This window comes from Saccoglossus kowalevskii, chromosome 17 (assembly GCF_978046115.1).
Source record: "Saccoglossus kowalevskii chromosome 17, keSacKowa6.1, whole genome shotgun sequence".
NCBI classification, from domain to species: domain Eukaryota; kingdom Metazoa; phylum Hemichordata; class Enteropneusta; family Harrimaniidae; genus Saccoglossus; species Saccoglossus kowalevskii.
Window position 1 is genome coordinate 16,512,882 of NC_140657.1, and position 27,953 is coordinate 16,540,834.

Consider the following 27,953-nt stretch of genomic DNA (forward strand, 5'->3'; position numbering starts at 1 on the left):
TTCTTGTAAGCAGTCTTTATTGTAATATTGACAACCTGGAAAATATTTAATATACTGTACCATAAAAAGTACAGTAGAAGTTCCAAAAGTAACAACTAATCTTTGCTGATTTTAAGCACAAGTACTGAAATGGCAGCAAAACATATACACACTGGGAAAAAAAACATGATCATGTGGTGGGCTGAAACTGAAATCTGAGAAGTCTAAAAAGGCGATTCTAAGGTTGCATTAATATTTCAGACCTTAAAGCAATGAATCACTTTGCAAAAAGGCAAAATTTATTATACAAAAACACATTGCTTTTTAAGTTTTTCAGATTTTTCTGATCAGCCCTGCTTAGTAATCCACACAAACAAGGTAGAGTTTTAAACAATGATCAAAATAGACCCACCATTTTTAGATACAATTTAATTATATTGGTTTAAACAATTCCCACAGAAATTGTGTGTACCGTAATATACAGGTTATTTCAGTACAAAGAAAGAGCACTATGGGAAAGTTAGCCACTGTTCCCCAATCTACAATGGAACCTCTTTTCAAAAAAAAAAGGAAATCACAATAGCCACAAGTAAATGATTATAAATCCACATACCATTATTTTAAGTAAAACAGACAACCTTGCTTCAATTCTGTAATTTGCTTAAACCACAAAAGCGGTCTTTATCTTCCAATGTAACCAAAAAAAAAAAACATTCACCTTGCATCCAAAATTACTACATCTTACATATCTATAATGGCCATAAAGCAACTAACTGCTGGGGCAGAACAGCAATTGCTTGTAACCACTAAAATTGTGCATCTGGAAATTCAGTCCCCTCATGAAACTTTACAGAAGACTCCACAATCATCTTCTTCAGTAGTTTGATGGACTAATGTCGCAGTATGTCCACCAAACTATTTTGAGAGACATTTCATTACTACACTGAATTAATATACATTGTTTTTTTTAAAAAGAAAGGAAAAAAACATCTGATACCGCCAACGGGACAATGTAGCATGTATCAGATTATACTTTCATGTATAAGCCTGTTTTCATTGATAAAATCACCAACACACACATAATACTTAGTATTTTCAAAATAAAACAATGCCAGCTACAATTTCCCCCACACTTGTCCTCAATGTGTTTTACAATACAGGGAGGGTTCAATAAAGCTATAAATAAATCATTTCATTCTATCTATTTACTTATTTAATTAAATTTGTCATTAATGACACCCATATAAATATCTCTCTCCACATTTTAGTGTCCTAGAATAGAGTTCAATCATTTCAAGATGTGGGTGTCTGTTGACTATCCTTGGTTTCTTCAATGTTTTCTGGTTCAGATGATGGGGCTGGTGGTGCTTCATTGTTAGTATTGTCTTCTGTTTTAACTTCTTTTTCTTCTGCAGGCTTTTCATCTTTTTTCTCATCACTTTTAGCAGAGGGAGCCTGTCCAAGCTGCTGGGTAAAAAATGCTTTGGCCGAGGCAAGTGCATTCATGCGTTCCTTGGCCTGTTGTGCTTTTACAACATGGGGCTGCTGAGGAGGACCAGGCGGAGCAGTGAGCTTATTTGAATGTCCTTTCAGCTTGTTTTGGAAAGCAGGACTTGGCCCAACCTGAGGTCGAGGTTGCTGCTGCTGTTGTTGCTGCTGCGGAGGTGGCGGTTGGGGACGAGGCTGAGGCTGTCGTGTAGGTGGCACAACTGGTTGGAACTGCTGCATGTTCGGTCTCTGGATTGGTGCAGGGTATCTCAATGCACCAGCTGGTGCAGACTGCATCTGTACAATTCCACCACCTGGATGATGAAAGAGTGCCGTCTGAGGCCTTATCATAGAAGGATGTCTGGCCACTGTCATCTGAGGAGGTACACTTGCATTCACAAATGCTGGATTGCCATATTTGTGTTGAGGCATGCTTGGTGCTTGCGTAAACACTGGTTGCACTTGATATCCACCAATGCTCAATGACTGGCTTTGGATTTGACCTTGTTTGGGTGAGAAGCTTTGCTTTTGAGTGTGACTTGCACTGGGACTCTGCTGCTTGTATGTTGGGCTATTGGATGGTGAGAAGCTCTTGTTAGATGGTGGTGTGGCACTTCTTCCGGGACTAAATGGCTTGGCATCTACATGTTGATTCATATCAGAAGCTCTCGGAGACATCTTACTGGCAGGTTGAGACGAGACATTGCTAGCACCAACAATGCTTTGACTGGAAGCTGAAGCTGAAGGATACGGTTTCACCTGTTGCTGAACTTGACCAGCCTGTGCAGACAATGGAATATTTACATGTGGTGGTTGGGAACTGCTATAACTTTGCACAGAGTACTGTACTGGGGAACCAGGTGGCGGAATTTGCATGTTACTCTGTTGTACTTGGGCTGAAGCAACTTGTGTACTGTTGAAGAATTGGGTTGAGCCATGCTGTGGAGGTGGTGTAAACATTGTCTGTTGTTGAGGCTGCTGTTGTTGATGATGATGTTGAGCCTGCTGCTGTTGATGATGCTGAGCCGCCTGCTGTTGATGATGCTGAGCCGCCTGCTGCTGCTGCTGAGCCTGCTGCTGTTGTTGTTGTTGTTGTTGTTGTTGCTGCTGCTGCTGCTGCTGCTGCTGTTGGATGTTTGTTTGGAGCGTCACGACTGGAGAAGCTGCAACCATCATTGGTGGTCCTCCAATAACTGAAGGATTCTGAGAATGAGAACATACATATACATAATTAGTCATGACTACCTCCTATAAATATAATGCAAACGTCTCCAAGTATATTTACAAGGTGGACGAATTTGGTCGAGGCATATGTGGAATGCACTAAATCCATCCCAAGAATGTACCAATGAAATTTTCCGTGAATTCCCAAAGGCATTCTGGCAACACAATGCAGAAGTGAATTATAGACACCTAAGTATGATTTGTTGGACTTGATTTCAGCCAAAAGCTAACATTTTTTAAAACGAGCAGTCTCTGAAGATATCGCCACAAAATAAACAAATCTAACAAGTCTACCGAAGATACCCCAAGTATCAAAGCAACTTGTACGGCAAAAACTCTAAAATTTCAACCCGTTTTAAATAATTTGTGTATGTTTTTAGAATACAAAATTTAGGTGCATTTTCGAACGGTCAAATTTTTCAGAATAGAAATCAGCAAATGAAACAAGCCTGTTGTCTGAGATAGCTCTGCTGTTAGCAATGCACATTTCAATTTAAGAACTGACGATATCATTAGAAAATGAAGAGTATGTACAAGTATCAAAGCAATCGAAAATATCACTTTTTACCAAAAAAGATAAATATTCAACAAAAATAGTGATTTTTAGATTTTGACATGAAATAAACTAATCTGAGAAAGAACCATCCAAGGTACCGGCAAACATTCTGACTTGCAGTTTCGAAGAAGAAGTTGAAATTGTAAAGTTGACGGCGACGACAGGTAATATAAACAGCTCTGCTGTGTCGACTTTGAACATCAGTCAATTTATTGCTTAATTTTTGATGATTTTTTCCAGCACAAAAATGGCCATCATTTTGAAACAAATTGATGTGCACATGTATAATATGTATGTTTGAATGTAATCGGTCAAGGCATGTTTAAGATTTAGATGCACATGCATGCATTTTAAGACTATTTTGGAAAAAAGTTAAACAATTATCTCAGACCAGGGGAGCTATGGACTAGACAAATTTGAAGGGGATGGGCACTTGACTGAATATGAATATTTGCCAAAAATGTAGAATTGAAGATAGCATCTTGAAATAAACAAATCTGAGAGATGTCCACCCAAGGTGCATACAGTAAATATCAAAGAAACAGACCTGCAGTTTTTAAGAAGTTAAAAATGTAAAGATGGCGGCACCACCAGACAAATCAGTAATATGAACAGCTCCCCTGTCTACTTAAATGACAGCAAGGCTATAATGCAAAAAGTAGTCCACAATTGTTTTGGCTTAACGTGATGCATTTGGAGGAAAAATCAAGTAAATAATTTATAAATGACCCTTCTCAGTTTCACAAATTTAAGGCAATTGCAATATCTCACATACACACCAACATTTTAATTTGTAATTGTGACACTAGTTAGTTGAAGCTTTCACTCATTGAAGACAATGAACATCTCATCCTCCTTACCTGTGCAAACACTTGACTTGGCTGAATACCAGTGGACGACACACTACCATACGATGGTTTAGTTACTGCAGGAAGTGAATATGTGCTCTGCGGCCCAGTAGGCTTCACTGGCATGGCCACACTAGTAGATAAGAGAGGTGCTTGTGAGTACACTGGTGAGTAAGAATAGGCTTGATAGGGTTGTGTCTGCATCACCTGTTGAGGCGCCATTTGCATTTGTTGTGGCTGTTGCTGCTGCTGTTGTTGCTGCTGCTGCTGCAACAGTGAATTTGACAGAAGTGGTCCAATGGTACGACTTCCAGGCGCTTGTGTAGTAACTGCTTGGGGTTGTGGGGTAGCCAACTGCCCATACATCGGCTGAGATAACCCAAATGAGTAATTGGAATACCCTGCAGCTGCCTGACCCTGAGCAGTCTGCTGCACTATGCCAACTGCTGAAGCTGACCTTTGTGAACTTTCTGTTTGAAATAGATACTGCTGCTGTCCTGTATTATTTGCAAACAAGGTCTGTGAACCGGCAGACCTACTTAGGTCAGCAGTAATGGCATTTGATGGTTGAATAGAGTAAGCCATCTCCATCATTCGCACTTGATCAGCCGAAGCAGGTCTCAATGTTGATGAGAAAGCTAATCCTGGGGAATAAGGGCCGCCGACAGAAACTGGGTTAAGACCTGAAGGAGCAAATGATTGGGCATTGTTAATTGTATTTGAAGTCGCCACTACTGACGTTTGGATGCCGCTTTCAAATGTACTGTATGATCTTGGACTGGCTTGCAACATCACCGTTGGGGAATCACTACTTCTTGACATAAAACTGCCAAAATTATCTGGACTGCCAATTGTGGGAGGCGTTGTTGTAGTATCTGCAATGAAACCACTATAAGTACTTGCAACTGTAGTAGGTTCTGTTTGTGCTGCAGAATTCTGTGAAGATGATGGTACACTGGTTTGTTCAAGCACTGGTTGTAGAGGAGACTCCCATACACGTTTTGCTGAAGCAATCTTTAAAGAGAGATCTGCTGAAGGAGAGACTGGTGAATGTGTCCCCACCAATCCCTGCACAGATACTGATGGAAGATCCATATCACTGGAAGTGACATCAGTGGTTGATACAGCGGCTACAATATCACCAAGACCCTGTGTGGAAGAAAGAAAAACAAATTAGATATCTTCATCAGACATGGGTCACAGTCAAAACATCAGCCTCTAGCAAAGAGATGGTTTTGTTACATCAACAAAACAGGTATAGGAAATGTCTCAAAAAATGTTTTTTTCAAGTTGACAATTAACTGGCAATATGAATGCTGTGATATGCACATGTCTAAGGAAAGGGGTATAATCTGCCCTAGCTTATAAAAACTGAGACAAGTACTGGAAACCTAAGTGCCCAGTGCGCACATGAAGTGAAGATTACTTGTCATTGACAAATCAATTACAGGTGTCGAATTTAGAGTAACATCAGTTTTCAAGTTTACTACCAAACAGGCATGTGTGATATTTTGTTGAATTACTGGTACATCACCAGCATGTATGGCAGATATATTTACTGCCAACGAGTCATTCTAAAAAGTTTAGGTAGTTTTCATACAAGTTTCCCCGCTTCTTAAAAGTATACACAACTATACAGTATATGTGGTCCTTTTGATCCTACAGTTAAATCTGATACTGTATTATTCCTGTGCAGCCTGAACTATCTCTTTGCAATCACTGCAGACAATCGACCATGACGTGTGCTTCATTGTTGGCTTTACAACTGTTTATGACCACTGGTTGACAACTGCACATTCCATTAATCATATACCGTACTTCCCCAGAGTATAAGCCCAGGGGCCTGAACATGTAAAATCCGGAAAATTAGGGGGTGGGCTTATACTCGAAAACCACCTCAGAAAAGATAATTTTTTTGATGGGTTTAAAATTGTAACCATCTTCCCAACCTCGAAAAATTACCAAATTACATTTTTCTTCACAGCGCTGGTCTCCGGGAAATATTATCGTACGTCAGTCAGTATTGCAACATCGGGGTTCATCCCGAGTAAATAACAGAATAGAAAAGGTGTGGAACTATGTTCCGTGCGTTCGCCCACCATGCACTCTGAAATTAATGCTAGTTTTCTCATAAAAGCTGGAACCAAACGACTGTACCAATCATGATTTTTATGCAATGAAATACAATTTTTACATGCATATTTTAATAAATGTCATCGACATCTGGTAAAACACCCTGGGCCTATACTCTGGGATGCCCTCAACTCGTTAAATGTTTAAAAACAGAGGGGTGGGCTTATACTCGGGGAAGGGGCTTATACTCTGGGAAGTACGGTAGGTTTATCAAGGCTGACACGACTTATTTTTTTTTAGACCAATTTAACACTTTCAAAAATCGTTGCAAAAATAATGTATACTAGTAAATGCCACAAGAAGTCATAATTAACAAATTTGCATGACTAAATCAAGGGTATGCATTACCCCATGAACAATGAAGCGTTTCACAAACTTTGACTAAGAGCGCACATGTCTGTACATCATCTAGCTGGGCATCAAGTTACAAGGGATACACAAATCGGCTGTGAAATCATCTGCCACAAAGCACACAATAGATTGCAACACCATATATGGATAAGAGGTCAGTGCATGACAATCCAGTGATATCGCGCCATTTTACTTCCGATCTTGGTATTTTGACTTTTAAGCTCCACAATTAAATATGATGCAATATCATGGGGATTTTCGTGTTCTAACCTCTATAACAAAGATGGCACTTGATGTGTAGTGTAATGAACAGTGATCAGATAATAAAGATTTTCCTGGTTGTAACTTACCCCACTGACTGGCACAAGTGAAGGACCAGGTATTACAGAGCTTGTTGGTGGCACACTGTCAGCATTACTAACATCAAGTGATTTACTTTCGGTAAAAAGTTCAACTTCAGAAACTTTAGTTGACTCAACAGGAGGTACAATTGCCTTGTGAGTTTTTAGTTGTCCTCCCACTACTTTACTATCATTGACTTGACTGCCATTATTCCTCTGCGATTTCTTCTCCCTCATTTTATCATTTAAGTTATCTAACACATCACTGCCTTCAATTTTCGCTTCAGTTTTAATCTCATTGCTTGGTGAGCTTCTCTGTGAGGACGGATTGGAGCCATGCTGATCACTGCTGAGGTCAATGCCACTATCATGTTGGTCAAAGTCAGGTTTGTTATCAGACTCTTGTTTGGGTTTTGCACCTTGCAGGACACTCACAGGCGTGCCACTTACAGAAATAAGGGATACAGTTGCAGTAGCTGATGGAACAGATGTTTGAGTTTGTAGAGGCTTGTCCCAGGCATTCACAGACGGAGGTGGTGGAAGTGAAACCTGTGAAGCTGTACAAAGGAGAAAAAACAGGTCATTGTAAATAAAATGAACATCTAACAAAAGCGACTGAAACAATTGTCCCAGTCATCTGAGATACAAAACGCATTCAAGCATCATATTACCATCTAGATAAAAATGTGAACTTTCAATAAAACTGCATCTTGAAAGGATTCCGGAAGCACACATGAACAGTGGCTATTATCAAAGGAATGATTTCCAAATGAAAAACATGACACAAAATAAAATTAGGAAGCATGGAAACCCGAGACACCTAGCTTCACTTGCCGAGAAGTCCACTTTGCTCCCTACAATACCCTATCATGCCATTCATGATTTCATAATGCTCATCTTCATACTATGATGTGCTTCACAAGATCTTTAATTGTTTGCAAATCCTCTTCGAATCGTTTCCATCTGACATCCTATATTGTAATGTATCAAAAATCTGGGCCATTTTATTTGACAGGCTACAACATTTTTGGAGCCTGCTCCTTAATTCAACTCTGAACATTACTTTAACCGTGTCTAGCTGAATTAAATATTTTGACAAGCTAAACTACCTTTATTTTCGTCAGACTGTTTTCCAATATGTTCAGTTTGAACAGCTGGCGAAGAAGTGACAGAAGGTTTGGCAACTTCCGCTATAGCACTGGCATCCCACACACCAATCGTCATACCTATAGCACTATCAGTGGTTGATGTGGCTGGTCCAGCTTGTGTTTTACCTGTACTCTGTTTATTAAACCTGGGAGGTAACTTGGCATTTCTTGATTTCTCGTGATTATTGTTCATGTGGCGTGATTTCATGGCCTGCAAGAGGAAATACCAGTTGGTGATATCTTTTAACCCAAAGTTGTACGAGACAGTTGCTCCAATGCTAAACTGATTACTAGTAACCAGAATCAACGACATTCATCTTCCCACATGCATTATTACGCTATTCTAACCAACAGCATGGTGGCAGTTTATTTCAATCAGCAAACTACATGTTGCTTTACCCGGCCAGTAGAAATACCTTACAAGTAAAATGCACTGGGAGATAGAGCCAGAGTACCAAACTAAATTTAATTTGTGCTATATTAATGAATGGCAAACAAGATTCAATTTATCCTGAAGTAATTATTTTTCCTGCATTTGTACACCCCAGTCAACTTGGATGTCTGTGCATCATGTGATTGCCATAAATTTAATTAAAATGTTGAAAAGTATCCTCACCTCTAAATATACCCTTTCCTCTCGCCTTTTTCTCTCTATACTCGCCTTCCTCATTTCTTCCTCTTGCTGTTGCTTTAGCCTCTCCTTTTGAGTTTTCTTGGATACTACTTCTTGAAAGCCCTCATCTGGCGTCATGATCTGAATAGGATCCTCCAATGTTACTTCTGGCATATCATCGGCTATGACTACGCCTGCTCAAAAATAAAAATTGATAGCCTCCCTTTACAAATTATAGTGGTTGTTGGGACTATACCAATGATCAGCGGTTCTACATGGAGTTTGCCACATGTACTGGTTTTGATTGATGCACGGTTAACTGTATTGATCTGCTAAAATGCAATTGCAATACAAAGATGGTCAGTCTCAAATTGAAATAGAGTTTCCATGGCAAAATGGCCTGTATGTACCATCAGCACTTGCAATTGCACATTATAGACAAAATAGAGTATTATTTTTTCCAGGATTCTGTCAGATTTTTGCTTTCTTATTAGTAAACGGATCAAGTAATAGGAGAGGAATTTCTTACCTGCATAGTTATTGAGATCAATGTGCGCTATAGCACTGGGTTTATCTATCTTCTTACTATTTTTGGCAGTACTAGCTTCACTTTCTTTTTTCTTTGCCTTGGTTCTGTTCGATAAATCTGACAAAGCATCCTGTGTAAAATAAGAATTGAATTAAACGAGCTATTTAGAATATCACAGCCTCCTCTGTTCTTGTGCTTTAATATACGACCTTCATCTAAAATTAAACAAGGTAAAGAAACTGCCAGGAAAGGAAATGCATACAAAAATAGATATTACTTGCCTGTATGGCAATAGGATCAGTTGGTATTATTTCATCCACCCTGTATGCACTCTCCACTCTGTTGTAAGTATCCAACATCTCACCACTGTTTTCATTATTACGTTGTGATCTGTATGAACTATTAGTTTTTCTACCAGAACCTGAAGAGAACTTTCTATCAGTTGATCTTGGTTTATTATTGCTGGTTCCATCCCTAGACAATGAATTTCTGCCACCATCTCTACCAGGTCTTCTTTCTGAAAGATCACAACTTTATATCAGCACTAGAGATTTAGGAATAGACTCACTCTAGCGAGTTCCAAAACGTTCCAAAGACTTGTTGACTAATACCGTTACCTTCACAGGCTTTAACAAGCAAGACAAGCAATTTTTGAGATTTCCCAATAGGCTAAACTATGCAACAAACATAGCTAAAGCAGAGTGGTTGTGATTTGTGATCGGTAGACCCAAGTTTAAATCCCAATTCCACTGGCTGAGATTTAATCACTAATGAATGTGACTTTGGGGGAACCTTAGTTAATATGTGCAGGTGCTTTTGTTCGACTGACCCTGGTTAACAGATAGCGGATTAAATTGATATTTGATATAGATCTAGCCGCACAGCCCTGTTATGTAGTCCCTACCAATGAAGATGATTCTGTTGCAAAAATGCACTGTGCCAGCACTGGCATTTGCAAAGTCAGTCAATTTGAATGGTTGCCAGGCACATAAACAAGCAGCCTCTCGGCTGAGATAGCTCCGCTGTTATCATTAGAAAATATGTAGACCTGTTTTTAACAAGAATTCAAAAATATCACTTTTCACCAAAAATGACAAAAATAATCATTAAAATTAGATAATTGAAGATATCACCATGAAATTAACAATCTGAAAGAGGTCCACATGTAGTACCTATATATGTAATATAAAAGCAATCGGACTTGTGGTTTTTAACAAGAAGTCGAAAATATCACTTTTTACCAAAAATTGCTAAAATATTCATCAAAATTAGAGAATTGAAGATATCATCATGAAATGAACAAATCTAAGAGGTCTACCCAAGGTACATATACACCAAGTATCAAAGCATTCAGGCTTATAGTTTTCAAGAAGAAGTCCAACAAGTAAAACATTGACACAAACGACAGACAATCACTCATATGATAAGCTCCGTCGACAGCGGAGCTTAAAAAAAATGCTCACAATTTAAATTAAGTGTTTACATATTTGCTGTGTGACAAATTATCAATTTCGTTATACTGTAGTATATCTTACATGTGGCTACACAATATTTGCTGTGTGACAAATTATCAATTTCGTTATACTGTAGTATATCTTACATGTGGCTACACAATATTTTTCAGAGACTAAAACTTAGTAACTAACCTGAAGAACTTGCAGATCTTTTTGATGACCTGTCATTGGCTGGTCTCTGATGAGAGAAACTCCGAGTCGGTGCCGAGTCCTTTTTTGGCTGAAAACCATTATCCTCCCTATTTTCTCTCTCATCTTTATTTACAAAGTTATCTTTCTTCTTTTCTTTGCGGTCACTGAAGTCACTGCTTTCTGACGCCGTTTCCCATTCCTCGTTGGCTTGGTCTGATGAATTCTGACTTGTTAGAACTGGAGGATTATTGCTTTTTGGTGATGTTAATCCTGATGGCATACCCCTCCCCCTGCTGCGTCCACGCATTCCTTCAGATCTGTTTACCCAAGCTGTGCCACTTCTGGTCATCCGAGTTTCTGGTTTCTTTTGAAAACGTGGAGGACGCTCGTGACGAATAAACCTTGGCGGCTCTCTTCTGTCAGGCCTCTTGTCCCTATTAGACTTATTATATTTCTCTTCATCCTTTATATCATAGTCATATTTCTTTGGTGAATCCTTGTTATTTCTTTGCCTTCCTACATCCGTTTCATTTCTTCCTGTTCTAAAGTTTTTTGGGCCTGACCCCCTTCCCCCTAAATGACCTCGCCCGCCTCTTGCTGGACCACCCCCTGCTCCTCTGCCTCGTCTTGAGGGTTCTCCTCTAGGCCGGAAACCTCCATTATAGTGAGATCCATGATCATGTTCAACTTTATTCCTTGCTTCAACTTTCTTCTCATTTTTCAACTCTTTCTCAAGTTTATTCTCCTTGGTTTTGTCTTTTATTTCATCCCCTTCTACAGCACTCTCCTCCTTGTCTTTTGATTTTTCATCCTTTTCATGAGATGATTCACTCGCAGTTTGGCTCACTTCCTCTTCACCTGATTCACTCTCCTCGCCATGCTGTCTTCTCCTTTGGGGACTTTCTTCACATTCAGAAGCCTCTCCTCCACTATCATTTCCTTTCCGATGATCTCTCTCAACTCTTGTACTTCGAACATCTCTACCAGACCCCCTTCTAAAATCTTTTTCCCTGCCTCTACTACTCCTGCTACTGTATCCTCTACCAGGAGCTCCCCTGTAACCAAACTCAACACCACGACCACGCACCCCTCCTCTCCCACGAGAAGATGTTACTCTAAATCGATCAGAACGAGGAGTGCTGTCTTTTTTCCATTCTTTTCTTGAAGGCTTGTCAACTCTGTCTCTATATCCATCTCTGTCCCTGTGACTGTCCCTATGGCCATCCCTGTGACCGTCCCTATGGCCATCCCTGTGACCGTCCCTCTGGCCATCCCTGTGACTGTCCCTCTGGCCATCCCTGTGACTGTCCCTCTGGCCATCCCTGTGACTGTCCCTCTGGCCATCTCTGTGACTGTCCCTCTGGCCATCTCTGTGACCGTCCCTCTGGCCATCTCTGTGACCGTCCCTCTGGCCATCTCTGTGACCGTCCCTCTGGCCATCTCTGTGACCATCTCTCTGGCCATCTCTGTGACCGTCTCTACGATTAACTGTTTTTGAATCTCTGTCTTTGCTGTCTTTTTTCTCGTATTCTTTACTGAACTTTCTGTCTCGTGAATCTTGCTTGAATTCTTCTTTTCTCCTCTCTTTAGGTTCTGGCTTTTCTTTTGTTTTATCTATCTTTTCAGTCTCTTCTGCTTTGCCAAGACTCTCAGTTTTTTCAATTTTGTGCTCTTCGGTTTTGGAATCCTTTTTCCTTTCTTCTTTTTTAATTTCTTGCCTCTGATCAGTTTTAATCGGTTCCTCCTTCACTTCTTTTTCTTTACCAGGCTCCTTCCTTTCAACTTCTTTGTGATCAATATGGTTTTCATTCTCATGAACATCTTGTTTGTCTCGTTCTTCATCTGCATTTGCTGCCACATGTTGGCCTGATTCAACTGTCCTGACTTTTTGTGGTGGTACACCATGGTGAGAAGCTATATGTTGCCAAAAATATGGATCCTGAGGATGTGTTGGAAATGGTGCTCTGTACATTGCTGGATGTGGAAATGGATGAGGTGGTGGAGGACCAGCCCATTCTGGCGTCCTTGAGAATGGTAAAGGTCTTGGTTGATCATGAACATTATCATCAAAGGGATCATGTTGAACCCGTGGCCCTGGATAATGTTCCTCCCTCTGAGGACGATGCTCTCTGTCACGCTCACGTTGACGATCATTTAATGAACCATCACCATCTTTCTGGTCATTTTCATTTAACCCGTCTTCACTTTCTTGATGCTTGGAATCTTCCCGTGGTGGCTGCCGTCCATCAAAATCTTGGCGAGGATCATATTGCGGCCTTCCATAAGGAGGTGGATATCTACGCATGTCACCATCGAATGGCATCATTGGCAGATGTTGTGGATAGGATGGTGTACCCCACCTTCTATCATGGGAATCAGGCGTATGACGTCCACTGTCGTGACTATCTGAGCCGGATCCTGTACTATCTGCACGTACACGCTGCATCATTCTTTTATCAGGCGGCATTGGCATACCTTAAATAGAGAAAAGAAATAAGCAATACAAATTACAAACTCAAGCTTGGAAATGTATATAGATGGTCGGAGTCTCTGAATAACATGTTACATATTTCAAATTTTAGTATACAAAACCTAGGTGAAACAAATTGATGTGCACATGTGTGAACCCATCGTGTTGCCTTGTATGATATTTGAACAAAACCTGTTTATGGATGTAATGGGAAGTAAAACATTTCAATCTAAAACGAGTATCAGTGAAATTATTCAACGCTTTGTTGTCATTACCAAGACTGAATCCCAATTGACAAATGAATTGTGAAAACAAAGCTTGCATTACCTTGTGCGGAGGGCTGCATTCCCATTGCTCTTGGATCTTGCATGAACGGAGGTGGTGGTGGCATTCCATGCATATTCACCCATGCTTGTGCTCGTGGATCCCTTGGATCAAACCCCATACTCATTGGCCCTGATGGAGGAAGTGGATGCTGTGGTTGTTGTGGAGGTGGCTGTGGCGGCTGCTGTTGTTGTTGTTGTTGTTGTTGAGGTGGCTGTGACTGGCGTTGCTGCTGCTGTGAAAAGAATAACAATAATAACTAGACTGTTGATGGTCCGAAACTGGATTGCAATCACTATACCAAAGCAAAAGAAACATAGTACAGCATCTGTTATTTCATCAGGCAAATATAAAATATTCAGGTAGCAGGTCGGTAAGCATCAGGCAGCACTGAATCTCAATTCACTGTGCTGATTTAAAATTATCATTTTTGTATCAAATTCACATGACCTACCTGCATTTGTTGTTGCCTTATTTGCTCTTGTTGTTTTTGAAAGCGTGGGGGAAGATTTTTTTGCATTGATCTTTGAAAACCAGGTTGCCCTCGTTGATAACCATCATGCGATCCTGAAATGATGAATATTTAAATAAGCATACATGGCAATGAACTTGTTAAGGAGATGAAAACAAACAAACAGAAAACTAGTTCCCCACGCCAAGTAAATCTCAGAGACTGAGAGAGAAAAAAGAAAAGTTATGCAGATCACCAGAGTGCCTTGATGATAAAGGCATTTGAAATTTGGCCCATGAACTTTTGGGCGTCTTGATAATGCAAGCCCTGGACAGGCAAGAGATATTCTGACCTTTGCCTTCTCTGGCATGCCTTGAACCGTCACTGCTACCACTCTCTGTTCTTTGCCTTTTGGGAAGTTCTTTAGGGAAATCCATCGGATCAATATCATCTTTTTCTCCATCCCCTTTTTCTGAGCCAGATAACCTTTCTTCAAGTCTCCTTAGCTTCTCAGCAGCAGCTTGTTTGCGTTCTTCTTCCAATCTGCGCTCCTCTTCAATTTTTCTTTGCCGTGCCCTCTCAATTGCTGATGACATTTCATCATGTTGCTTTTGCCTTCGCTGCCTCCATGATTCATCCTCATCAATTTCTGGAGTGTTCGGTAACCTTTGATGTGGAAAAGCTCCCTGCTACAATATCAAAACAAATGAAGTTTGATTTACAAAATTAAAGACTTTTGGATCACATGAAAATCAAGTCCTGGGTTACCAGTGCTCACCCAAGGAACAACCATCATAGCATAACAAAATAATATGCGAATCATTTTTAAGATGATTACACTATTGTTTATCCAAAAAATTACAGAGTAGCGGCCGCTACTCTATTACTGGTGGGGCATGTGCGCATGGAACTACAGTTTTGCAAGATGTACATCAAATTTGCTACCTATTTAGGCAACTACCTTAGTACGTACGCTTGAAACTAACAGTTTAGGTGTGCACGCGATTTGAACTGTATAGGGGGAGGGATATTAATAAATATACTAAATGCACATTTATGACGTATAAATGTATGCAATCAATATGGTAAGTCACATAAACTATTTAAAATGAAAAGGATTTACTATGGAATTTATTTTCACTGATTTTTGATGAGTTTAATGTGAAATATAGGAAAAAAAGTATATTTGCTGGATTTCATTTTCACGGAATCATCCCTTCAGAGAAAGTAAATTCCAAGCGAAAATAAAGTATTCTACAGTATATGGCAAGTTGCAATTAGAAAACAAATTAGGAGTTTCATAAACCTGTGCTCCCTGTGGAAATGAACAAGTCCACTGGCACAAGGAGCTGGCGGGTTGGCGAAACCTAGAATTCAAAAGATGTTCAGTAGTTCTGGGCAGGCTTTCAGTTGTAAATAAATTGGTCTTTGCACTCCTGAAAACATTTCATCGTTCTTGAGTGGGGGAAGTCTGGCAAAAATTTAAGGGCATTTTTCTTTCTTTTTCTTTTTCTATCAAAAAGCGATACAAAATATGTTTAAAACAAACCCAGGTTGCTGTTGAGTGACCAACAACATGTAATCATTCTCTGTCAGGTAGCCATTTTGCTGTTTGAGTAGCAAATTTGACAGCCATCTTGCAAAACTGCAGTTCCATGCGCCTGTGCCACACTGGTAATGCTTATAAGAACAACACTGTATGATAAGCATCTTCTTATACTTGCATGACTCCACACGAGTGAAACACTTTATCATCAAATAACATGAACACACAGAATATTTGTAAACAATAGGCAAAAAAAATGGCCATGCAAAAATGCCATGGGTTCTGATCATGCAGCAAGTAAGGATAAGAAAATTGCAGCGTAGCAACCAACAGTGCAGAGATAAACTACATTCTACCATAGAAACCAATGCAAAAACAAAAATAATTTGGATGTACAAAATACGGTCCAATGATTCAACAATTTTCAATGGAATTGACTCATAATGCTAAAGGTGTGGTGAAATTACAATTGAATATGCCCGTTAGATCAAATCCTGAACACCAGGTGTACTCCTGGTATGACCAGAGTTTGCCTTAATGTCTCGACAAGACGAGTCCCAGTTTAAGAAATTTTACGAAATTGAAATTTGACCCTGGGTAACTGGATATTGTGGCTGGACCACAGCTTGCCTGATAATTGGAGTCCGGAAAGCAAAATATGGGGTTAACGCAATCCCTGTATGATAAGTTTTTCTCAGGAAATGTGGTCTGAACCAATGCATAGTATTGAAGGAATTTTCTGTGATAATCTGTACCATTCAGACAGAGACCTTGACATGTATTTGATAGTGACCAGACAGCATTTTATTCTTAGTTACCGTAGATACAAATGCATTGAGGTAACTGAAAATGTACAAAAACTAATCCTTTTAATTTGCGAGGATCAAGCTACATTTTACACTGAATTGGAAACATATTTGCTGTAAACATTCAACCAGTAACATAATCAACATGAAACCATTTTAACCCAAATTGCCAAATACATGTCCCAACACTGACAAGAATATATATCAATTCGTGTTTCGAAAATATATACCAATTTGGGAAAATTAAAGAAAAATACTTGTTTCTGACAAGAAATTGACACTAGACAGACAAGCTAACATTCCCTTTCATTTCATTTCAGGCAAGGCAAACAAACTGAGAAAACATTGGAGTTACGGCCTGAAGCCTGTTATTGTGTTCAGCAGAGAAATGTTTTCGCAAGAATCCTGTGAAACTAACTGTCATATTTGGCAATGGGAAATTGTAATCTTCCAATTAAAAAACACTAAGGTAATTCATCTAAACAGCTATATACATGCATGCAGAACATGTCACATGTCAAACAAGAAGTGTTCCTGCAACATACAGGAATTGTGATAATAAAAACATAAAAAACTTGAGTGTAAAAGTCTGTAGGGGAAACACTGTCACGTACGGTTTGCAATATGCCATCGTAGAAAGTGTGTCCACTTCATTCCTTAAGAACACTGCATTTAATGTTAGTTAAGCTGCAAAAACTGAGTAGAGCCAAGCATTAGGTGAATAAAATCACAACAGAATCATGCAAACAATTACACAACACCAACTATCATGCAGTTAACAGTTAGTTCATGCAGATATGAAGTAATGTGAATTAGGTTAGAACCTACCTGTGGTGGAGGAGGCCTATGATACTGTGGAAGTGGCAGTGGATGTTGATAATGCCCTGGAGGTGGGCCTCTTTGATCAAAGGGTGGCTGCTGCATTCTATTCCATCTCTGTCCGGACACAACATAGAGAGACGTCAATGGAAGTCCAAACTTGGCACAAAGGAAGGTAGGTCGACGCACAAAATAAAATGAAAAGGAAGGTGGGAGGAGAAGTTTTGGTGGGTGGAAATTTGGAAGTTGGATAACCTGCAGCAGCCACTTGTTTGAGATGTTAAGCCAAGCATTCAGCATACGTTATTAAACAAACCCTATTATACACATACATGAGCAGACAACACATGCACCCCAAACTGCATACATTGGTAGCAAACTCACCTGGGCATCAAATCCAGGCCGATCAGTTGGTGGTCCCCTATTTATAGCAGCTCCTCGTTGACCTTGTTGTTCGGTCCAAGCATCCCTTGGAGTACTGGATCTTTGAGAATCTGAATCCTGATATAAATAGAAAAGTACCTACAGTTGATTGCTACTGCTCCAGTGCTTGATTTATTCAAAAAAAATTCTACATGGTCAGCCATCTGTCATGTTTGGATTGTGAACAACAAATTTCAGTTTTATATTTCATTTCCAACTTTACCTGTGAGCCACTTGTTGTACGCCTCCTTTCTTCTACATGTTCATTGTCTTTCTCCAGATCTTCTCGGCTATCTTTTCCATCTCTACTGTGAAATCAGACAAATGCATCATCAGTACACTGCCTGGCATAATTCAATAGTACTACTTTTTTTTTCCAAAGGAAAGCCATCAGTAATATGGGTGGAAGATGCAAGTCTTCATAGCCATAGCTAAAGACATTCAAAGACATCATTTGGCAATCATATTAAACCCAGTTTGCATCCAACAACTCAACTCCAAATCACATTTATTGTGTCAAACTTATTTTTCACTGAATATAAATTTCTTGTTGCAAGAAGCTACAGTGCGGAGCTCAAAATTACCAGTAGCCCAAGGCATAGGCACTACCGATTTTTGTGCTAGGGCTACCAGTTCTCAAAACTAGTAGCCAAACTAGACATTTTCAGATCAACATGACATTGAGATACCTTTACTTCATCAAAATTGATCATCATTACATCACATTGAGGGTAAAAATAAAAAAAAAAATATTATTTTGCGTTGGCTGAATCCCATGTGTTGTTTTGATGCGTTTTGATGTGTTTTTTATAGAGCAAAATTTTCATATAATTCCAACAAGAAAACTTACATTACTTCTAAATCTTTCCTCGGTGTTGGTGGCTGAGAATCCTCATCATCACTGAAAACTAATTTCTCTGTATAATCTACTTCTCCATGGGCTCCAGCCCATCCACTGTCATCGGTGTCATTCTCTAATTGATCCAATTCTTTCAGATTGGCAGCACTAATTATAGCAGGCCTAGCATAGTCCTCACCTACATCAACCTGACGCTGCTGCTGTTGTGCAGGATGTCCCCTTCCTGGTCCACTGTGGTATCTGAAAACAAGATAGTAAAGGTGAATTACTATTAATACCCCTTCCCCAGAGACATTTTGATAGAAGCTTAACATAGTAAAAATTTAAATTTGATCCACAAGCTTGGAAAATGTGTATATATATATATATATACATGTAATTTTTCTTTCAAATTCATCTTAATTTTTAGACCCCACCACTCCACATTAAACAAAAGAAATGAACTTGTGTCATTATGCCGACACAGACCAAAAGCTCTAATATGTAACAATTAAACTTTCTATTTAATTTTAATTAATATGTTAATTTGCGAAGCTTATAATGTATGCTCTTCGGTGCATTGAATGATTAAGCATAAAGCTCCTGATAAGTGAGGTTACTTGTACCTTACGAAACAGTGCTGTTGAGTTTCAATATTCATGTAGTTGTGTATTAATTCTTCTATCACCGTATTCACCCGCTCTACATATACTTTGTATTGAGCACTTTTGTTTTGGAATAATCGACTATTGTATCTACACTATATATATATATATATATATATATACACATTAGATTTTGTACACAATACCCAACACACAAATGTAACACCGTAATTTTTTTTTCCAATACCAAATAAAGCCATCAGCAATGGGTGATAGATACAAGTCGTCATAGCATTAGCTGCGACTTCAAATTACATCATGTGGCTTCTCACACAAACTTAAATGATATAATGTAGACTAAATTACCTAGGATCTTGTGGATATGGATGTCTTGGATGCCCCTGCATGCCTGGCATATTGGGTGGATAATTTCCTGGGGGTGGACCTCCCTGAAAACCGCCTCTATACATGTAATGGGGCATCATGCCCCTATATTGTGGTGGTGGTCCCTGCATTGGACCACCTTGAGCACCGTTCATGCCCATACGTGGTGGAATATTACCACTGGGTGTAACATTTTCTCTCTCGTCCTTGTCTCCTCTATCTTGCTTTAGACCGCCACCTTGGTCTCCTCCAGTGTCCACACTTGCACTGCCTTTGTTTATTGACCCTCCGCCTTCTCGCCAATTTCCAACATCTGAAAACGGCAGTCAATATACAGATAAGCATAGGTACATAATTTCATCGGCTTGACAGGCTGTTCATCGAATAGCACTATAAATTCATTAATTAGTAACTGTTGTAAGTGCTATTTTTATTGATGAGTGAAATTTATTAAATTAAAACTTTGAAATTTTGTGAAATTATAAAAGAACCGTTTCACTAGAAAATCTTAACTTAAATTCTGGTGAATATCAAATTTCAGAATAGTGAAATTGTTCAACATATTGACTGCCGACACCATTTTTCCTTTTCATTTTAGCTATCCAAAAAAAACATTCAGCAGGCAATGTGGGGAACTGATTGACAATCACTATTGCCTTCAACTGCACAATATTGTGCAAAATTCAGTTGATTGTTACAGCATTATTCCATTACAGAATTCTCCCATGGTACAAGACTTGAAACAGTGTTGAGTAATCATGGTAACAGCAGCTGGCAACAAGCTTTCATGGAAGACTTAGTGAATGATTAGACTTACTCTGTGGTCTTAGGCTTGGTCCAGGACCATATTGTGCTTCCTTGTTTGTTGCTTTTTGGTCGGATTCCGCAGGTACATCCCCGCTGCCTAGTGATGGGAATTCTTGATTGAAGACTGAACTCCGACTCTTTCCCCTGCCCCTCGCTGTAAAGAGGAAAATGTTATTCAACACATGGCTATTTGACTTGTTTTTTGCCATCAAAACAGTTATCCTATTAGCATGAAACTCAATGCAATTCACAAAGACAATGTTACTTGATTTTATAGCTCTGACACTTTTTAGTTATGGTGTGATTGAATGCCAATGGATATATATACTATCTACCTTAAATACCATGTCAATAAAGATTTTGTGCCAATGTAGTTTATTCTCTTATTATGAGAAAGAAGAACAGATGATATCGATCTAACAAAATCTAATTTGATTACTGTTATGTTTCGGGGACAAGTGTGTTAAAAAAGTGCAAAGTGCAAAAAAATAGATTCTTACGTTTCGTATCTCCTTGAGCCCCTGCGACTGAGACCCAAGAAGTTGAAGATTTGTTCTGTGTTGATTCTTGTGGAGTCTTCTGTGTATTTATTTGTTGTTGCGATTGTGCCTGCTGCTGCTGTTGTTGTTGTTGTTGTTGATTTTGTTGTTGCCCCTGTGATGATGTAGCAGTTGCTGCTGCTGCTGCTTGTGTCTCTGGTGGCTGACCTCCAGAACTAGAACACAAATAATATTGTACATACAACTTAAAAACTTCATACTTTTTTGATTCATACAATTATGACTCGTCTTCGTACCAACTTCAGCTGGCAGTCAACCAAATTGAATCAGATCACTAAACCAGCTGATGTACATCAGTAACCTATCATGTATGATGTTCATACCAAGTTTGAACAAAATCTACCAACCAAGCCTGAGCAATTGTTGACAAAGTGTTTTTTCAACAATTGGTTAACAATTGACAAGACATAAAACAGACATGCATGTTTACATCATTATGTTTGTCCTTTGGAAATGACAACATATGAATGGAACCCAAAACACGAGTTCCTGTTTAGACAAATGTCCAATGGGAAGCAAGTTATCGATTACAGCAATGTCAATCATTCATCACACTACAGGCTGTAACTGCCTTTGCTAAGATTCTTCTAACATTTGGGTTTTTAAAGAACCATTTATTGCATCAGTATCTATCTCACAAGGTAAATGATATGTAGACAAGATAACACATACTACTCACTGAAATACTGATGAAAACTCAATTCAATACAAACCATATTAGCTAAGTAACTACTGTACCTGTCTGCTTTCTTCTCTTCTTTGCCTCCTGAACCCCATCCTGATCCTCCAGAAGGTACTATATTAACGTTAGGATCGTTACCACTGTGCTCACTCTTTAAACTAGGTAGGTTGGCTGGTGGTGGCATACGCCGAGTATTGCTAACTTTACCAAGACTTTGCAAGCCATGTCCTCGGCTGACTGGATAGAGAAAGCAGTAGCATGAATAATGCATTCTAATTGTTGCTTCAGCAAAACTACAATGACCCCTGCAAAATTTAGATGTTCCACCTGATGCACTTTCCTATCTAGTTCTCTATTAACACATAGTACATTATTGTAACGCTTTATGCTGGTAAAGTATCTTCAAGTGAAAAAGAATTTACATGCTATTTATTCTCAATGCAGAATTATTTTAGCTTGAATTTGGGTATTTGTGAGGACACCAAACAGTTTGCCCTCATAGCCAATATGACGTACCACTGGCGCACAAACATTTGCCGTGCTAATCTCACGGGCTCATCATTGACACAACAGAAAATTATACATTGTTATAGTGATCTTAAAAAACATCTCACTATAGTTATATGGAGTTTGATAAAATTAAATTCACAATTAATAAACAAAATTAGTGCAAAAACAAAGAAGATAGAGGGCAACAACGTTTTTGAATACAGTCACATGCAATTTAATTTTTTTTCATGACTCAATTTGATTATGAAGAATTGATTTTTGGGGGCACACTGGCTGACAATTGGGAAAAAAACAAGCTTGTAACCGTCATGAATTTCAAGCCCTGATATTTTAATACAAATTGAAATTAATAAGGTATTCTTCTGTCTTTCATAGATATTAAATATTAAAGTTCAAACTGACTTTCAACATGGATCAAGAAAACAATGAAAAGAGGGGTGAAAACATTACCTGATGCTTTATGGGTTTCTAAACTCTTTCCTTTATAAGTATTATACAAATTAAGCGAAGCATATTTAGTCTTTCCATCCTTCCCCTTACTGGCTAGCCCCGCGCGATCGACCATTCTGCCAACCGGGTCATTGAGTTATTTCTTGTAATTACCACAGGAACGTGCAAGTGATGTCTGGATAAAAAAAGAAAAATAGAAGTAATTGCATTACATAGTCCCAGCGAGTTCTCAAATTTAGGAAATGTATGAATGAAGTTTGAAGATAAATGGTCAGTGCATGTCAGAAATATGGCTCCAAAACTGCATTCACTAAAACAAAAAAATTACATGCATTAAGGTCCCATAATGTCTATTGCATGTACTGTACCAAGTTTGAAGGTAATCTGTCAATACATAACCAGGCCCTTTTGAATCAGATTGAGAAACGAAAGATGTACGATTTAAGTTTGAATTTAATCAATACAGGCATGTACAGATGGAGATGCACAAGACACTGGTCAATTCCATTAAAAATGGTAATGAATAACCAACACGACCCAAGCATTAGATTATTGAATTGATATTTCTATTACAATTGAGTGGCACATCACCTGTAATTGAACCCTCAAAATCATGCCAATTCAAAGTTCAAGCAACTTTTCTGTTTCTATGGATAGGATAGCACAGGGTTTATGTACAAGTGTTATAATTGTCTTATTTTTCAGTAGAGACTATTTTCACATATGAGCCAACAACATCCACCTCCCCTTTGAGATTCAGAGGGCAGGTAGTAAGGTCTTGTCATGAGTTTGTGTTCATTGAAAATAAAATTCTAAAATTTCTCCACATGTGGGAAATGAAATAGGTAATAGATAAATTTACCAATAATAGTAAGAACAAAAAGGAAGATTGGGTAAAGTGATTGTAATAGGGGATATGCACAAATAAACAGGGCTTAAATAGCTTCAACAATATCACAGGTTTTTAACATTATCATACAAAAAACGTTGCCACTTTTTCACAAAGTACATATATTAACCTATCTTGTAACTGCATTTCAGTCTAGTATCGTTTGAATTCAATACTGGATTTAAAAATAGAATAGAAAACAACTGATTGTAACATAATCACAGCCTAGATAAAAATGATAAAATTGGATTCCTTTGCATGTTGTTAAGCATTTACAGTGCCTTTCTGGCAATATTTTCAGCTAAAATATGTTCACAAGATGACATTTCTTTTCTAAATGTAACGAAACAATTTCACAATCGTAATCCTGTAGTTGACTAATCAGAAAACATCAGTGTAAAATACAAATTACTATTAACATTTTAGCTACCAGTTTACTACCAGCTATTTATTCAGTGACGAATTAGTATAGTTTGATACCAAAAATATTTACCATTAGATCCATTCCTGTCCTACAAGAGAAATGACTAAATGCAACAAAATACAAGTAAGACTGATAGTAAAACTGCTTGCTAAGATTGTTTTAGCACTTTAGTGAAGGGTGTGTGACGAAGCATTCTGTCCATCTTTATTATAAATTGACGCCTCCTTGTACTAATACGAGAGTCCCTCCTTAATATTGGAAGGGGGAATGTGGTAAACAGAATATAGGGTTAACGCAATTTAATTCCTGAAGCTCGTTAAAAAAATCCCATAATTTCATCAGTTCACAAGAACAAAGAAATTACTTCAAGTTACTTCAAACAGCATTTCATGGATAATAAAACTAATTTTTATACAGTAGTTTGGTTGACTACTTATGTTTTCGAGAAGATTATCCTCCCAATTCAAGCCTCACACAAGCATTCACTTACAGTGGTTAAATTTGGCATTAGCATTAAATAATCATTTGACTAAGCATACAGAACAGAATAACCATTCTACTCCTCCAAATAAAATGTTATTGCTTCAGGGAAATACTGCAGTTATGGAATGCAATTGAAAATAGGCTGGTAACTATTTATCTGAGAGAAACACCATTAGTACTGTCAAAACAACCTTAACAACAGAAAGGTGTACAAAGAGCTGCTAAGGAGAGCTACTAACCATTGGAATTTAAAGGCTACACATAGAATGCACAAATCAATTTTGTTATTCCAACAAATATCTCATATATTCAGCTTTCTATTATTTAATTTTGATGTCATAATTTAAGGGGGTTATTTGCAACCTTGTCAATCTGTGCGAGTCAGATTAACTGCCAAGATTCTGTCATTATATAGAATTAAAATCTCAATAACCCTGCATACAAAGCACGAGCCAGACATTATTAGTAATATTACAAAAAGATGCGAGTTCAGCCACTTTAAAATTAATTTAAAAACAAAAAGCGATTAAGAAACACAAGATAAGCACTAAGATTAGGCAAGCAGACCGAGTTAAGAAGTCACTTGATAAGTACAGAGCTTAACTTCAGAATTGACAGAGCACTCATTTCCACATTTTTTTAAATGGTCATAGTAAATAGGAAAAAACAATATCAAAGGGTACCGAGACAAACTCATTTTGCCATTAAAGACAATGGCTTTTGATGCCCCAATAAGTTCAAGCAGAGGAAGTAGAGCCAGATTTGTACAAATTTCATGCAAGCATAATCAATCTACATCTGTACAATCAGTATGCAGTATGTAGAAACCTTGGGGAAAATACAAATTTTATGTATATGCATGTACACTGGTATTTTGGTTGCCAATCACAATAATGTATAATTAAAAAGGGTCGAGATACCATTGACTAAAAATTGTAACCATGATGAATTTAACGAGAAGAAAAACCTTTGAATACACTTATTAAACGAAATGAAAATCTTATATTTCCTTATAAAATCTCATTTTAAAATATCCCAATATAGACGTATCTATATATTACAGTGCAATTGTTCATGTCAGCTGATAAGACACGAAGACTTGCTTAATAATTAATGAGCAAGATTTAAAGATTACCAGTAAAATGATTACTTCAGCATCAAAACAAGCAAGACATGCAACTAATAAACAAGTATATTTTTTTAATAACTATTTACAAAAAAAAATAAGATTTTATACTTAATTGCAACTTTAGAAATCTCATTTCACATAACGCATCGTCTGCCCAAAACCTTGTATCAAAATCAATGTGGGGAAAAAAGTGAGTTTACAGGCGATGCGTTAGAAATACAGAATATAAAACCAGTAAAACTGAGCTGGATTGACACAATTGAAATATAAAAAAAATAGTCATTTAAAATTTTAAAATTAATTAAAATAATTTCTTTTATTTCCTTCTAAAAATCTGAGATCACAAATAAAGTTGGTTTTCAAGTAAAAAAAAGCACATACAGACAATAAGGAAACCATTTTATTTTAACAATACAGTGTCTGACCTGCAAAATCCTTCACACATAGTTGAAGGTCAATACTGAAGGTCACTGGTATTATTGGTCTAGTCAGCATATATATAAAGATTTTTTTCTGCAATACCAATGGCATTTTATGTACATTTTGTTTGTAATAATGCACCAACACCAAACTAGTTCATGCTATAATTTGTGAACACGTTTTCATTTTGTACTATTACAGACATTTTTTGGACGAGTACCAGGAAAATAAATTTGAATATGAAAAGAAAGGAATATATTTAACAACCTGCTTAAAACTAAATTAAAAAAAAAATCCAACTGACCATCAACTATTTATTCATTTATTGTTATAGTAATGAACTTTGTATTTACTATAAAAACAACAATATTATTTAAATGACATGTAAAGGGACATTATCCTAACAAAACATAACACATTCACCTGGTGGCTAAATAACCATTGAAGATTTGACATTGATTTTGCCAGAATACTTCATCTTGGCAGACAGCCTCGTTTTCAAGGACCAGTAGACAGCATTTAACACTGCATTCAGTTTGCTATTTAGTTGTATGAGTATGTATGTAGTAATTGCTGTAAATGTTAATTAAATTAGATACAGTCATTCAACAATAGTGGAACAACTGCTGTGATTTGGTATTGTTTGGAATAAGGATGTGGAGTTTGATGTGATTTCATTTTCTTTTCGAATGTTGAAAATAATTAAAATTAAAAATAACCCCATGTAACATAAAGGCCATAACACTCCCCTAAAAATAATCAAACCCACCTTCTCCTCCAAAATCGTTTCAACTATGAATTATGCAATAGAAAATTACAGGACCACGAATCTTGTGCCATTAATTTTGATAACTAATAACAAAAATGACCTTTTCATCATATTTGTATCGTAGATCTGTGGAAGAAACATGTCGTGCTTGTTCAGCAGCACAATATATATGCCCAATGAATTGAAATTAGGGTAGGGGGTGTTGCAAGGGTGAATTCTCATGTGTTAGAGACACTGTCATACGAACATTTCAAAGCCAAATTAGTAACAAAGAATAAAGATACCATCACGTGGACATGTTGACACGATTACTATTTCATTTTTTTTAAAACTGACAATGCTCACAACATCGGGGCAGAACATTTGTGAACATTTATTTTTAAATTTTAACCCGTTTCGCAAACGTTTTTTTCAATATAGAATCAACCGTTTTCGCACGATTTTATGTCTAAAGGGAAGTCCCATTGAGCATACAATATTATTGAACTTTAGGTACAATAAATGAAAGGTAAAACAGAATTTTGGACGCCAAATCGCATCCGCATACGAGAGCGAAAGACGCCATTTTGAACTGACGCAAATCGTTCAAATGTTGGTGGTAACATCGAAGGAAATTCTCCTAAATTTCAGTGTGATTTGTGTTTGATATGTATACAAGACATCCATAATAATCATCATTATCTACTCTCATATCGAGGTTGGTAACAAGACTGATTTATACATCCGTATTATCACGAACACAAGAAATGCCGATTAAAACCATTCGTCGATGGCACAGAAATCGACTCTTGGTTGCTATCAGAATAGTTTGCAGAGTCATTTTATTTGGAGAAAAAACACAGCAAATTGTGTACAAATTCGAATTCCTTAATGTTTATTATACAAATCGGTGATCAAATAATATAATATGTGATCATCGAAGCCACAAAACTTCAGATATAGGGCTGTCCCACCGGCGAAATAATACAAAAATGCGGCTACCGATGACGAACAAAGAACGCAGGTCACTGTCTGACTGTTAACTTTTGAGCAAATACTACCAACAAATCGAATGAAATTTTTACTTACCCTTGCCCGTTCTTATGGGTGTTATCCACAGAAGAACTATATTCTCCCTGGGGAGTAAAATTCTACAGGATGTTGGCCGATTTCTACGGATATTCCAACAAGGTAAATGTTGAAATAAAGATGGCGAACAACGACAGCTCAGAGAAACTGCATAAATTATGCAAATTAGATTTCATCACGCAGGAAAACTGTCCCAGGATTCAATATTTTGAAGAACAACAAAACAAATCTTTGGTTTGT

The 27,953-nt window shown here is 37.8% G+C and overlaps 1 protein-coding gene and 1 non-coding gene across 5 annotated transcripts; both read right to left on the bottom strand.

Moving 5' to 3' along the window:
- LOC100368030 (uncharacterized) lies at positions 1-27,890 on the bottom strand. 4 transcript variants are annotated; one of them, XM_085492430.1, is made up of 21 exons: positions 27,714-27,890; positions 22,532-22,706; positions 21,628-21,808; positions 20,830-21,044; positions 20,340-20,483; positions 19,505-19,835; positions 18,546-18,794; positions 17,919-18,000; positions 17,657-17,773; positions 17,282-17,389; positions 14,454-14,790; positions 14,105-14,217; positions 13,654-13,885; positions 10,857-13,331; positions 9,492-9,727; positions 9,211-9,340; positions 8,685-8,875; positions 8,030-8,279; positions 6,930-7,477; positions 4,108-5,244; positions 1-2,670 (listed from the first exon to the last, which is right to left on the bottom strand). In XM_085492430.1, the coding sequence occupies exons 2-21, from the start codon at positions 22,644-22,646 to the stop codon at positions 1,273-1,275; spliced, it is 8,589 nt and encodes a 2,862-aa protein (XP_085348556.1). In that variant the 5' UTR covers positions 22,647-22,706; positions 27,714-27,890; the 3' UTR covers positions 1-1,272. The 4 variants fall into 4 exon arrangements, with proteins under 4 accessions (XP_085348556.1, XP_085348555.1, XP_085348554.1 ...); XM_085492429.1 differs by having other exon boundaries at positions 13,654-13,882; positions 17,919-18,003; XM_085492428.1 differs by having other exon boundaries at positions 17,919-18,003.
- Positions 19,393-19,463, bottom strand: LOC144353400 (small nucleolar RNA SNORD83). The gene has a single exon (XR_013420794.1). It is a non-coding gene; the product is annotated as a small nucleolar RNA SNORD83 (small nucleolar RNA).
- Positions 27,891-27,953: the final 63 nt, after the last annotated feature.

What these genes read in the sequence shown, in the direction of transcription:
- LOC100368030 (XM_085492428.1), bottom strand. Translation starts at nt 22,646, where the DNA reads ATGGTCGATCGCGCGGGGCTAGCCAGTAAGGGGAAGGATGGAAAGACT. An exon ending in AAGATCTGCAAGTTCTTCAG is followed by an intron (nt 9,728 to 10,856) that starts GTTAGTTACTAA and finishes GTGATCTTTCAG; the next exon opens with AAAGAAGACCTGGTAGAGAT. An exon ending in CACTTGTGCCAGTCAGTGGG is followed by an intron (nt 5,245 to 6,929) that starts GTAAGTTACAAC and finishes TCTTCCACACAG; the next exon opens with GGTCTTGGTGATATTGTAGC.